The 13,967-nt window shown below is 37.7% G+C and overlaps 1 protein-coding gene across 1 annotated transcript in view; it reads left to right on the forward strand.

The window, feature by feature from the left end:
- Nucleotides 1-13,967, forward strand: part of LOC150096365 (uncharacterized) — a 259,771-nt gene that overhangs the window by 46,958 nt on the left and 198,846 nt on the right. Inside the window, exon 6 of the mRNA XM_090409041.1 lies at nucleotides 12,638-12,688. Coding sequence (XP_090265167.1) covers nucleotides 12,638-12,688 — 51 coding nt within the window. The remainder of the gene's footprint in view (nucleotides 1-12,637; nucleotides 12,689-13,967) is intronic.

Here is a 13,967-nt window from a genome sequence, read left to right on the forward strand (position 1 = left end):
TTATATTCTTGTTTATCCAAGTGTAAGCAAACAAAGTTTTTGTGTGAAGTATCTTCGTGACTAGGCTTCTTTTATGTAGAGGCTAATGACTTCACATTAATTGCTTGAGTATCCCATAATGCGAAGCACAAATCCTTTCAGATATGTAGAGTGCTATGCATTATGAAAAGAGCCGCTACTCAGACTGGGTTTGACTTTTATTGAGGTCTCATGAGCGGGAGTCAGATCCAAAAGAGATACCAAGGTTAAAGTAACGCAGAGATCATATATTTCCCATATATAATTAGTGAAATGGTGATATACCTTTTCACTAACTGTATATGAGGGGTTCAGATCCCACCACGGTCATGGAAGTTTTGTGAATGTCTGCTGGTAGATAAATTTCATTTGGTGTGAGACTACCATCCTGCATAGTGGAGGCTTGAAGTGACTTGCCAAAGTTCCATGTTTGGTCTCTGTCTGGAGCCGGATATCTGAATTATCTATAATTACATTAGAACCAACCCATGGTTTTAATGTAAATGTACTATAGGCTAACAGCCTTTTGTAGTTGGATTCACAATAAAAAAAAAAAAAACTGAATACCTGAATTGTAAATTCAAGAATTTGCAATTCATGTTTTTAATAGATTCCCTTGGTCTCAGTATGCAAGACAGCTCACCTGCATGTGCTACATAGATTATGTGTGTTCTTCAAGACTGCCCTTTATATAGGCTGCTTATCCAACATGCTACTGAGCAATGCATGTTGAGATTCCATTGTTTTAGAATAACTACTTAAGCTGACATTTTTGTTAAAGATGGAAACTAAAACTTATGTGAAATTGAATTTACTGGATGTAAAATTATTGCCTTAGTATGAGCAAGGGGATCTGGAAAGTTCTGATAAACACCTGGAACAAAATGATATTAAAGCAACTGATATAATCACAAGAAAGAACATACCAGTAGCAGAGTTATGAAGGTAACTTATGTTCTTATATTCGTATTATTATTCAGGCCTCCATGGAGTCAAAAGACATTGTGGGAGGTCCATCCTAGAAAACACTATCTAAAGGCTAATATAGTACTCATTGACCATTCGTGCTCTCACCACTCTATCAGGCATTGCATTTCACGGTTCAACAACCCTCCATGAAAAGAAACCACTCCTCACCTTCTTGCTCATTGCTTCCTTTCATAACTTCCAGGGATGGCCCCTTGTCCTTGCTCTTTCCCCCTGTTCCACCAAGTGAAAGAACTCCCCAGTGTCAATCCTGTAACTACCTCTCAATAGTTTAAAAGTCTCACTCATATCATCTTTCCTTCTTCTATCTATTAAACTCTGCAGTCCAGATTCCCTCAGCCTGTCTTCATAACTAACATTGTAAAATCCTGATACCATCTTTGTTATCTGTCTCTGCGCCCTTTCCACAATTAATTTATCTCCTTCAAATTCTGGGGACCAAATCTGAGAACAATAGTCCAAGTGTGGTCTGATCAGGGCTTTATACAGTGGTATAACGCCCTGATCAGGGCTTTATACAGTCAGCATCCTTCTCAGTACTGCAGCAATCTTCTGGGTTACCTTCAACACCTTTGCAGTATGTTTCCTGAATTTCAGGTTTCTATCAACCATCATCCCTAGATCCCCCAGAAACATAAGAGAAACATAAATCCTAAAACCCACCCCAACTCAACATCACCAAAGCTCAAGATTGGTACTGTTAACATAAGAAGCCTGAATGGCAAAGAAATGGAGTTAGCTGAGGAATTAGATAAGTACCAGATCGACATAATAGGGGTGACTGAAACAAAAAAGACCAAAACTGGGCTCTTTCTGAGCAATAAATACAAAATGTTATATTCAGGCAATGACAATCTCTCAGATTTTTTTTTACATATATTAAGGGAATATCTTAATGTACTGCCAAAGTTTTAAGGCCTTTCAACATTGTAGTGTCAGGAAGAAAGACAAGCTTCCTCCAATCAATTTTCTGGGTGTCTACTAGATGTGTAGCAGTCCGCCACGAATCTGAGCAATCTAGCTAATTGAGCATAACATCTCATCCAAATCTTTGTGTGTGTGTGGGGGGGGGGGGGGAGCTTTTATGCAAAAGTATAAATGAATGGTTGAATGGTTATACAAAGAGAGAGAGTTGTGAGGCATTGCTACATCACATGAATTTAAACAGATCTGATGATGTTTTATCATCTTTATGGGAAATATTGTTATTATTGTTATTATTATTGTTGCGGGCAACTCCAAGGATTCCACAGACTCATCGAGGGAGGCCCTAACATGTCAAGAACAACTATTCAACATTGACACAGTATCTATCATACCTTGCCTTGAACTCATTCACGGTCGTAGCACCCACAACAGACTCTGGAAGCTTATTCCACTCATTCATCACTCTCCAAGTAAAAAACCTAGCTCTAACTCCCTTGTCAACCATGCTCTTGCCCAGCTTCCATGCATGGCCCCTAGTCCTCCCACCACCAGTCATATTTTCAAAAATATCTTCTGGATCAATCTTATAGAAACCCTTCAGTAATTTGAATGTCTCAATCATATCACCCCTTTTTCACCTATCGTCCAATCTCTGCAACCCACAAATCTTCAACCTATTCTCATAAGGTTCATTCCACAGACCTTCTATCATATTGGTCACTCGTCTCTGGATCCTCTCTACTTCCTCCCCATCACGAAGAAACCCTGGTGCCCATATCTGGGCACAGTAGTCCAGATGGCATCTTATCAAGGCTCGATACAGAGGAACAACTACTTGTTTGTCTCTGTATGTTAAAGTATTTTTCAGAAGCTAAGTGATTTGATGAGCTGATTTAGTCACTTTTGCAATGTGCCCCCCTAAACTTCAATTCCCTATCCACCAACACTCCCAAATCCCTGGTCTCATCAATCTCCTGGAGTACGGTTTCACCAATGCGATATACTGCTACTATTCTTTTCACCCCAAAGTGCATAACCTTACACTTTGCCACATTAAATTGACATCCATTTTTCCTAGCCCAGTCTTCCAAACTATCCAAATCTTCCTGTAAAATTTTGACATCCTGTACACTCACAATTGCTCTACCCAACTTTGCATCATCAGCAAACAAGTGAACATTTCCTCTCAAATCCTTTCCTATATCATTGATGAACAAATTGAAAAGCAGTGGTCCAAGAACAGAGCCCTGCGGCACACCACTAGTCACAAGCTGTCTTTTAGACTCCACTCCTTCATAAACCACTCTCTGGTATCTCTCCCTCAACCACCCTCCTATCCATCTCACCAACCCTATATCTATCCCCATCTGCTCCAGTTTACTGATTAGGGTTCCATGTGGTATCCCATCAAAGGCCTTGGCAAGGTCCAGTACTATCACTGTAAATCCATTACCCCTATCCAGTTCAGCCGTCACTGTGTTATAAAACGTGAGCAAGTTACTGAGGCATGATCTACCCTTCACAAAACCATATTGTCTTCCATACAATATCCCATTTTCATCTATCCAATCCTGTATTCTTTTCTTGACTAATTTCTCTAAGACGTTGACAATGATTCCTGATATGCTAATCAGTCGGTAATTTACAACAGCAGTCTTGGAACCACCTTTATGCAGTGGAACTATTTTCCCCTCTTTCTATCCCCATCTGCTCCAGTTTACTGATTAGGGTTCCATGTGGTATCCCATCAAAGGCCTTGGCAAGGTCCAGTACTATCACTGTAAATCCATTACCCCTATCCAGTTCAGCCGTCACTGTGTTATAAAACGTGAGCAAGTTACTGAGGCATGATCTACCCTTCACAAAACCATATTGTCTTCCATACAATATCCCATTTTCATCTATCCAATCCTGTATTCTTTTCTTGACTAATTTCTCTAAGACGTTGACAATGATTCCTGATATGCTAATCGGTCGGTAATTTACAACAGCAGTCTTGGAACCACCTTTATGCAGTGGAACTATTTTCCCCTCTTTCCACCCCCTCGGGACTAACCCAGACCCAAGACTCAAATTAAACAAAATGGTCGAGGGTACTGACAGTTCTTTAGCTGCTTCTCGTATGGCATGAGCTGGTATACCATCCAATCCCACAGATGTATTGACATTGAGGTTATGCAATAGAATACTCACCTCCACTTCATTCACCACAATTCCCGTATAATCTACTGGTTTATTCGTTTCTGCAATGTCACCACCTGGATGATATATACTTGCAAAAGTGCTCACTCAGTAACTCAACTATATCAACTGATTCAGTTACCTCCCTACCATCGGCATTCTTTAAAATCATTCTGCCATGTACATTTTTCCTTTTACTTGCTACATATCTAAAAAATTGTTTAGTATTCTCTTTAGCCTACATTGCCAATGTTCTTTCGTAATCCTATTTTGCTTTTCTTACCACACTCGTTACCCTTCTGGCCTGCGCTTTATACCATTCATGTGCCTGCCGGTCACCTTTCTCCTTAAATTCCCTCCATAGTTGTTTCTTTTTTTGCAGCTCAAGCTTAATGGTGTTATTCATCCATTTAACCCCTACTTGATTTATTATTCGGACTCTAGGTATACAGTCAGCCATTGCTTCATGCAAACACTTCTTAATTGCCTCCCATGCACTATCAACTTCTAGTCCTTGCAGTTGTACATGCCATGGCACTGAACCAATCAAACTCCTAAGCTTGTCATGCTTTCCAGCCCGATAATTCCACATGTACCCTGTCTTAATTGAAAATTCCACACCTTTAGCTACTTCCCAAGTCAAGACCCTATGATCACTCTCACCAGTTGGTGGCAATGTGGTCATATTTGTTACAGCCAAATCCTCAGATGTAATTACTAGGTCAAGCACTCTCTGACCCCTAGTATTTTCCATTACATGCTGTCGCAGATAGTTATCCCTTAATAACCGCATAAAATCCAATTCCTTCCTCCCGTGTGTCCTCTCCTCACGCCAATCAACGTGACCATAGTTGAAATCTCCCATAATAATTACTCTCCTTCCACTCACATCTTCTATTTGCTTGTGCATACTGTCACCACCATCTTTTCCATCACCTGGTCTATAGCAGCACCCAATTGTATATTTAGTTCTGCGAGCCACAATCTCACACCAAATGGCCTCAAATATGCTCTTTTCTCTATCCTGCAATTCAACTTCTATTCTCCTTGGCTGTAGCTCATCAGCTATCATCAACAATACTCCTTCCCCCATTTTATTCTCCCTGTCATTCCTGAACACACTCTACCCATCACATTCAATCCCACTAGCTATATCATCTACAGTCAGCCATGATTCACTAATACCAGTAACCTGTGGTCTGGAAGTGCCAACCATGGCCAAAAACTCTTCCTTCTTGTTCCTGATACTCCTAGCATTGGTGTACATGAATTTAAGACCCCCATTAGCCCCAACCCTACCTTGATATCTTATATTAACTATCCCACTCTGATTTGTTGTCCTTATTCGCTCGGGCATATTATATTCATTCATGCATTCAACTGCCTCCGTAAGGACTGTATATCTACCCCCCCCTTAATAAATCTAGTTTCCCTGAATTTGCACATCCGTTACATTCAGCAACACTTTCTCAAGTCTTCTTACACTATAAACATTCAAATGCAAGCCATCCATCTTATATAGATCCTTTCGCCCATCGAACTCACACCACACATCCACAAATTCCACACCACTCATCATACATAACCCACTCATAAAGTCATTTGCAATTATGGCCCTCCTTTTAAACATTTCACTGTCATACCGTGGCAAAAGACTAATCATTCTAACTCTCTCACTCTTTTCTTTTGCTACCTCAAACAATTCATTCAGGTCTTCTATTATTTCCATTTTATCTCCTTTCAAATCATTCGTACCTGCAACAACAATCATTTCTTTCACCCTTTCTTTTTGCTCTCTAATAGACTCAGTTACATCCTTTATGGTCGCACCAGGTTGGTACGATTTTGTCAAATCCTCTACTAACACACCTCGTACTAACGAGTCTCCATACAGCACTCTATCCTTCATTTTGTTCATGTTCAAGCTCGTACACCTATTTTTCCTGTTATACTTTTTATTATTGGTTGGTTCATTCAGTCGACTTTTGCTCATACGCTCTAGCTGCTGTTTTGCCCTTTGTGTCACACCATTCAACAACGCGATCTCACTCATTGCATCTATCTGATCTTTATTCTCTGTAAAACCATTAATACTATCATTCCCACTTTCTACATTCACACTCTCAAAATTCTCTGGTACAACCTCGCCGTTTCTTGCCATATCCCTATTTTCTTCATTCTGAAGTTTGACAAAAATATCACACTTACGATCTGAAATACACTTCAATTCCTCATTCTCTCTACATTTTCTACACAGATTCACTCCTTTATTATCATCTAACCACACTCTGACCGCACTCCGCAAAGCATACATCATTCGCAGATAGTACACTGAATCATCTCCTTTACATTACCGTTCTTGAAAGAAGATGGCGAACCATCATTACTGGCCACCATTTTCCTTCGTACTGGAGCCATTACTAGTAACGTATTTTATCAAATTATAAATTATAAACACCAAAAACACACAAACAGACGCACTAAGATACGCAAGGCAAACAAAACTACACAATATTAAAGTAAATTTATCAATGATAACTGAAAATAACGCTTATCTTATCTGGAGCCTTCACGAACAGTACACAATTCGAATCCCTCTAGCGGCGACTTCTCGACATAGATTATGTTATAAAACATTTTAATACACTAACTACACTAATAAAACTACAATAATATACTAAAATTACACAATTAAATCTAACAAAATATTAATAAATCAACAAAAATCACAAATCTTTCAGGAGCTCTCCGACAGTATGTCCTTTCACCAGCTAGCCTTGACACCCCTATTATTGTATCAATTTGGTGTACATTTCTAATTATTGTTTTATTATAATTGTATATACAGGGTGTGTGTTTCAGAATAACCATTACAAACTTTTAGGGTATGTAGTGGGATCAGGGTTTTTAAAATTTTTTAAATTTTTTCACATTTGACATCTGAATGGTCATTAAAATGCACGTCATATGAGTGACCATATGGTGAGATGCTGTATGGTCACTCACTGGGTTTTTGAGAGTGAAGTCTTCTGCTAGAATAAGTGGTAGGTTTGCAGATTCTCTTTCAACACAGAATTTGACAATCACAAACATCCATGCCCATGGCAGCCTCTTGGCTGGAGAGCTGACACGCTAACCATTCAGACAGTCAGGCCAGCCTTGTAAATGTTCATGAAATTAAAATATAATTTACTCTGTGTCTGATATTTACATTCTTTGTAGTGTGCACATGAAATGTTTTTGACTTGTACCATTGTAGTGCTGTTCTTGGGGACATGGGTTGCTAAGCGAAACATGATCTATCTCTGACCCCCAACATTCCCTAGAGGTTTGCAATGGGTATTCTGAAACATCCTGTATATGTATTTTTTTTTATTTTTATTGATTTTTTTTAAAATTAGGAATTTGTTGACCATTTGCTGTCTTACTTATGCTGTGGTGGTACCTTTTAAAATACTTGTGTTATTTGCATTTTCATTGTGTTCCATTGTCAATGAAGATGCTAAGGCAAAAATTTTACATCTAGTAAATTCAACTGCATGAAGTTTTAGCTTCCATCATTATTTTCACAAATTCTAATTTTGTTTGGTATAGTATGTACCTTTTTACCCACCTTCACAGTTAAAACTCCAGTGGGTTTAGTTCTGTTGAGCTGACTGATAATTTTTTTGCTGTTCTACATGATTGATCCAGGTAGAGAAATTATCACTGAGGTGCCTTTCCACTGAACTAAAAAAATGTAGAAGAGCCCCATTGTTTTGTCAGTCATCATCCTAACAGGTGTACTAATTCATTTTGAAGAAATCATGCATACATGCTATCAGTAAAACAAATACCCTGATAATAGAAAATATCTCAAATATAGTAAAAATGAGATATGCTTGCATATTTCATTTGTACTACATGATAGTTAATTCTTGTTGTCCCTGTGTTTTTCATATTACTCATTTCTCATTGGTGCAGGTTTCATTAAAGCCAAATCATTCTTGTAACATGATGATTCTTAAATTTTTATTTACATTTCCATCAACTAATAATACGAGGGTGGTCTGAAAATTTCTCGGCATAACAATGAAAAAACGAATTTATAATTCAAAATTATTTTTATTTTTCAACACTATCTCCCTTAAGACTAATACATTTATTCCAGCGATGCTCCAGCACCATTATCCCATCCCTGTAGTGGTTCTCAGTAAGATCTGCAAAATACCCCTCTACAGTTGCAATCACCTCTTAATTCAAAGAAAAACGCTGACCAATGAGGAATAGTTTTTAGTTTTGGGAAGAGATAGAAGTCAGAGGGAGCCAAATCTGGGGAATAGGGTGGATGTTCCAACAATTCATAGTGCAGATCCCTTAATTTTTCCATTGCCAAAACACCTTTGTGGGCAGATGCATTTTCCTGATGAAAGATGATTTTTTTCTTCTGTAAACCGGGTCTTTTCTCATGATTTTTGTCTAGTCTGGTTAAAAGATCGGAATAATATTCCCCAGTTATTGTTTTACCCTTTTCAAGATAATTAATAAACAAAATGCCTTTAGCATCCAACAACACAGATGCCATGACCTTTCCTGCTGATGGAACAGACTTTGTTTAAATTGGCGCTGAACAACCGGCTTCTGTCCACTGTTTTGACTGCTGTTTGGATTCTGGTGTGTAATGGTGAATCCAAGTCTCATCCATAGTAATAAATCGACACACAAAATCAGATTTATTCTTGTTAAAATGCTCCAAGCACTGTTCAGAAATTTTCATGCGAGTGCATTTTTGATCTGCTGTGAGTAAGCGCGGCACCCATCTTGCGCAAAGTTTTTTCATATTCAGTTCTTCATGCAAAATATATCCTACATGTTCTTTTGAAATGCCTATAGTCTCAGCAATTTCATGCACTTTGACTCACCGTTCATCCAATACCTTATCATGCACTTGATCAATGATTTCGAGTGTTGTTACACTTTTTTGGATGTCCTTCACATGGATCATTTTCAAGGCTGGTATGGCCATATTTAAGCTCGACACCCATTTCTTAATTGTCAAAAACGAAGGAGAAAAGTACCCATAAACTTTTATGAACTTCGAATGAATTTCTTTTGGCGATAAACCTTCTTTTACAAAGAATTTTATAACCACACGCTACTCAATTTTATCCACAAGGGATAAAGACAACACTTTTGCTTCAGACAGCTGAATAAAACAAACTACTTGATAGAATAACTTGCAATTTCACATGAATGCTTATGACAGATGTACCAACTTAGAAAAAAAATCGTGCTGATAGTGTTGCTATCTATGGTCGAGGCCGAGAACTTTTCAGATCACTCTCATAGCTTCTATGAACTGTCTTTTATGCTATATATATATTTTTTCTGTATTAACTACACATGAAAGGTTAAAAAGATACAGCATGTGAGAATGACATAAGTGCACTTGTTTAATAAAAAAAATTTTTTTCCCAAACATCTAGAGGTTATATTTCTATGAGTGAGAGTATAATGTAATGAGGAAGGCTCTTCCAAAAGACATTCATCTATTCTGAATTTTATGGGCAGATATGCTATAAACTTCATATTAGATTTCTTCAAATTTCCAGAGTAGGATTTTATACTTGCAAAAATTATTATTAAACTGATTCAATGTGTCTACAATCACAACACACTCAGGCAATGCATTCCACTCACGAACCACTCTCCATGCAAAGAACCTTTCCCTCACTCCTCTGCTCCCACTCATCTTATACAGTTTCCAGAGATAGCCCATTTGTTCTACTCCCCTTTCCCATTCTATGAAAAATTTCTTTCGTGTTAACAACCCTGACTTATGTCTGAGCCATATTCCCAATCCTCCTATTCACGAGGCTTTGCAATTTACATTCTTTTAATCTGTCTTCATACTCCACATTCCAAAGACCACCACTTACCTACTTTATGAATCTTCTCTGGACCCTTTCTAATATATCCTTATCACCATGAAAACCCAGTGACCAAATCTGTCACTGGGTTTTCATGGTGATAAGGATCTGTACAATATCTGTACAATAATCCATATGAGGCATGATTAATGCCTTATTACAATGGAATTACAGCATCTTTATTTCTGCATGTCAAGGTCTTCTGCATCACTGCCATTATCTGATGTGATGACTTCACAAGTTGGGCAATGTGGCCCCTGTATTTCAAGTCTTTGTTCACTACCACTCCCAAATCTCTTGTCTCCTCTACCACCTTTAAAATTTCCCCACCAAGTGTATACTTTTCATTCCCATCATTGCTTACCAACTTTCAAAATCTTACACTTTGCAACATTGAACTGATAATTCCACTTACCTGCACATTCATACAATCTATTCAAGTTCTCCTGTAAGGCCATAGCACCTAATTGACTCTGCATTACTCTCCCAATTTTGCATCATCTGCAAACAGTTACATATCACCAGTTAACCATCTCAATATCATTAATATTATTATTATTATTATTATTTGTCACCTCCAGGGAGTCCAAAGACTCATCACGGGAGGGCATCTACTCTACAACTCTGCTTCCACCACTCGCAATCCACCAAATAACTGCAACTACACTAATGCCATCTACTGCCGACCACCACCACTAGTATTTCCACAGACAATCACAAACATCCATGCCCACGGTGGTGCAGCGGGATTCGAGCCTACAGCCTCTTGACTGGAGAGTGGCCACGCTAACCACTCGGCCAGCCAGGCTGGGAATGACGTATATCATTAATATACAAATTAAACAATAATAGCTCCAATACAAACCCCCTGTGACACACCACTAGTGACTTTCCTCTTTTTGGGATACTGCACCCCATATACAACTCTCTCAAACCTATCTGACACCCAGTCACAGATCATACTCATCAGTCTTTTATCCAATTCTCTCCATTTCAGTTTATTTAACAGCTTGTCATATGGCATTCTATCAAAATCTTTTGTAAAATTACCACTGTATGTGCATCTACAAGACATTTGTCACATTGTTATAGTCATAAGTAAGTTGGTAACAAACCTATGCTGAACACCACAGAAAATACTGCTATTATCAACCCATTTCTGTATCCTAGTTCTCACTAATCTCCCAAGTACCTTAACCACAACTCCAGATATATAGATTGGCCTGTAATTTGTAGCCACAGCCTTATCACCACCTTTATGCAGTGGAACAATTTTACCTTCATTCCACTACCTTGAAACCTGTGCTGTTGTAAGACTTATTAAACAGGTATGCCAATGCCTTTTTAATAAGTTTTTATGAAAAGGTTCCATGTGTGGTTTCTTGTAGAGTTTCTGGATTATTTAACCCTTAATCTATCCACTGTATTAAGTGTAATGTACTATAGGCTGATTGACTTTTGTGGATAGGATTCAGATAAAACAATAGATTACATATCTTGAAAGCTTACTTTTAGTATGCACATAGTCTGAAACATTATTATTATTATTATTCAGGCCTCCATGATGTCAAAAGATTCATTGTGGGAGGCCCTTCCTAAGAAACACAAAGTCTATCAAGACTCATCGAGGGGAGGTCCCCCCTAAGAAACACAAAGTCTATCATACCACTCCTTGAACTCATTGACCGTTCTCGCTCTCACCACTCCATCAGGCAATGCATTCCATGGTTCAACCACCCTCCATGCAAAGAAACCACTCCTCACCCTCTTGCTCACAGTTTCCTTTCGTAACTTCCAGGGATGGCCTCTTGTCATCACTCCTTCCTGCTGTTCAACCAAGTGAAAGAACTCCTCAGTGTCAACCCTGTAACCACCTCTCAACAGTTTAAAAGTCTCGATCATATCACCTCTCCTTCTTCTATTCACCAAACTCTGCAGTCCACATTCCCTCAGCCGATCCTCATAACTATCATTGTACAGTCCTGAAACCATCTTTGTTATCTGCCTTTGTACCCTTTCCACAGTTAATTTATCCCCTTCAAATCCTGGGGACCAAATCTGAGAACAATAGTCCAAGTGTGGTCTGATCAGGGTCTTATACAATGGAATGATAACTGTTTTATCTCTGCAGGTCAATGTCCTTCTCATTATTGCAGCAATCCTCTGTGTTACCTTCACCACATGCATGTAGAAAAGCATCTACACACACACACAAATCAGGGATGCAATTGCTACCTTGTGAACTTCAACCTCATTACATCTTTCATGGTTATTATATATGATCAGTCATCATTAAATAAATTTGCTGCTTAATAGAGTGTACTACTGAATTTTAATGCACATGATTGAATTTGGGACATTATATTTGTACTTGGTCATTATTTCGATGAATTTTATTTATTTATTTTATTTATTTATTTTTTTGGGTTGAAACAGTAAAGGATATTATATTCTCTGATGTACTCATTTCATAAATCTGTTATTTAGGGATCAGATATGTTAAGAATTCTATGGTTAGCATATAATTGCATTTTATTTCTACATAAAACATTATTGCGTATGATGATGATTATAAATACCATTTGTATGTCAGAAATTTGTTTGCTTAATTTCAGGAAGACCTTCTTTTGAAGGATACATGTCTGAACCAGAACTGAATAGAAGAGGTGAGGTAATTTTGAAAAGTATTTAATTCTTGTGATTTAATCCAAATGATGAAATTTATATTATACACTCTTAGGGTACCCCACCTTCCTTTTTGTTTTAGGTTCAGCAATGGGCTTTGGCAAAGCAACTTGGCTTTTTATAAACTTATCATTACTTATGTAATTGATCTATCATTACCAAGTTTATAAACTTTTATAAATCTGGTAAGAATAGGACAATGAATCCTATTCCCATAGTCTTCTGTGTTTGTTAATATGTGTTCTCTGGTCAATTTGTGTTTTACAAAAAAAAAAAAAAAAAAAAAAAAAAAAAATCATAATAGTAATAATAATATTTAATAATAAAAATAAATAAAATAAAAAAAGCAACTTTTTGGAACTAAAAAAACTTTGCCAACCCCACTCTTGGTAACTCTTCTTTCATTGAAATGTCCATGTAAGTATTGAGTTGCTACTAAGATTCAGTTTTGTGAATAAATACATTAACCGGATGGGCACCTAGCTAATTACTTGCTTGATTGCACCCCCCCATCCCCACCTTATAATATCTCTAGTTTCCCAGATTTTGCACTTCCAGACTCTCTGAACACTGAATAGCATCTTCTCTAAACATCTAACTCCAAAACCATTGAGATGCAGTCCATCAGGCACATATACAAGTCCTTTCATCTATCGCACACCATTCCTCCTGCATAGTCTTCTCATCGTATTGTGCTGAAAGCAGACTCACAATCTTTACTTTTCATTTTATACAATCTTTTCTTTTCTTTTCTTTTCATACAATCCTACTCTTCATTTTCACTTATTTCAACAACTCTTTCATATCCTCTCTCACTGCATATTTTTCGCCTTTCAAATCATTTGTGCCTGCCAAAAGAATCAGCATTTTCACTTCTCCCTTCTGAAAACTAATAGCTTCACTAACATTTCCTTGATCTTCACACCTAAGAAACATGCTTTTGTCATTTTCTCATTAAGTACATCTGAATCATCAAATCCCCCATACAATACTTACTTTTTACTCCCAGTTTCTTGCACTTTTATACAGGGTGGCCATAAAATAACTTTCCATCTTTGGAGGCATCAGTAGCTGAAACCAATAAACGAAATGAGACCAAATTTTATATTGAGACTTTTGAAGGCATGGGAAGATGATTTCTGCGAAAAAAAGATTTGGTACCAACAATCGCCGATAGGGGAAATTTTGATGCTGCGGAGCCGAAAGCAGTCAGATATTTGCAGTAAACACAGGAAAAAAGGATTATGCAAATTTTGAACG

The sequence above is a fragment of the Typopeltis vanoorti genome, chromosome 19 (assembly GCF_054136105.1).
Source record: "Typopeltis vanoorti isolate ZY-2024b chromosome 19, IOZ_Tvanoo_1.0, whole genome shotgun sequence".
Classification (NCBI taxonomy): Eukaryota; Metazoa; Arthropoda; class Arachnida; order Uropygi; family Thelyphonidae; genus Typopeltis; species Typopeltis vanoorti.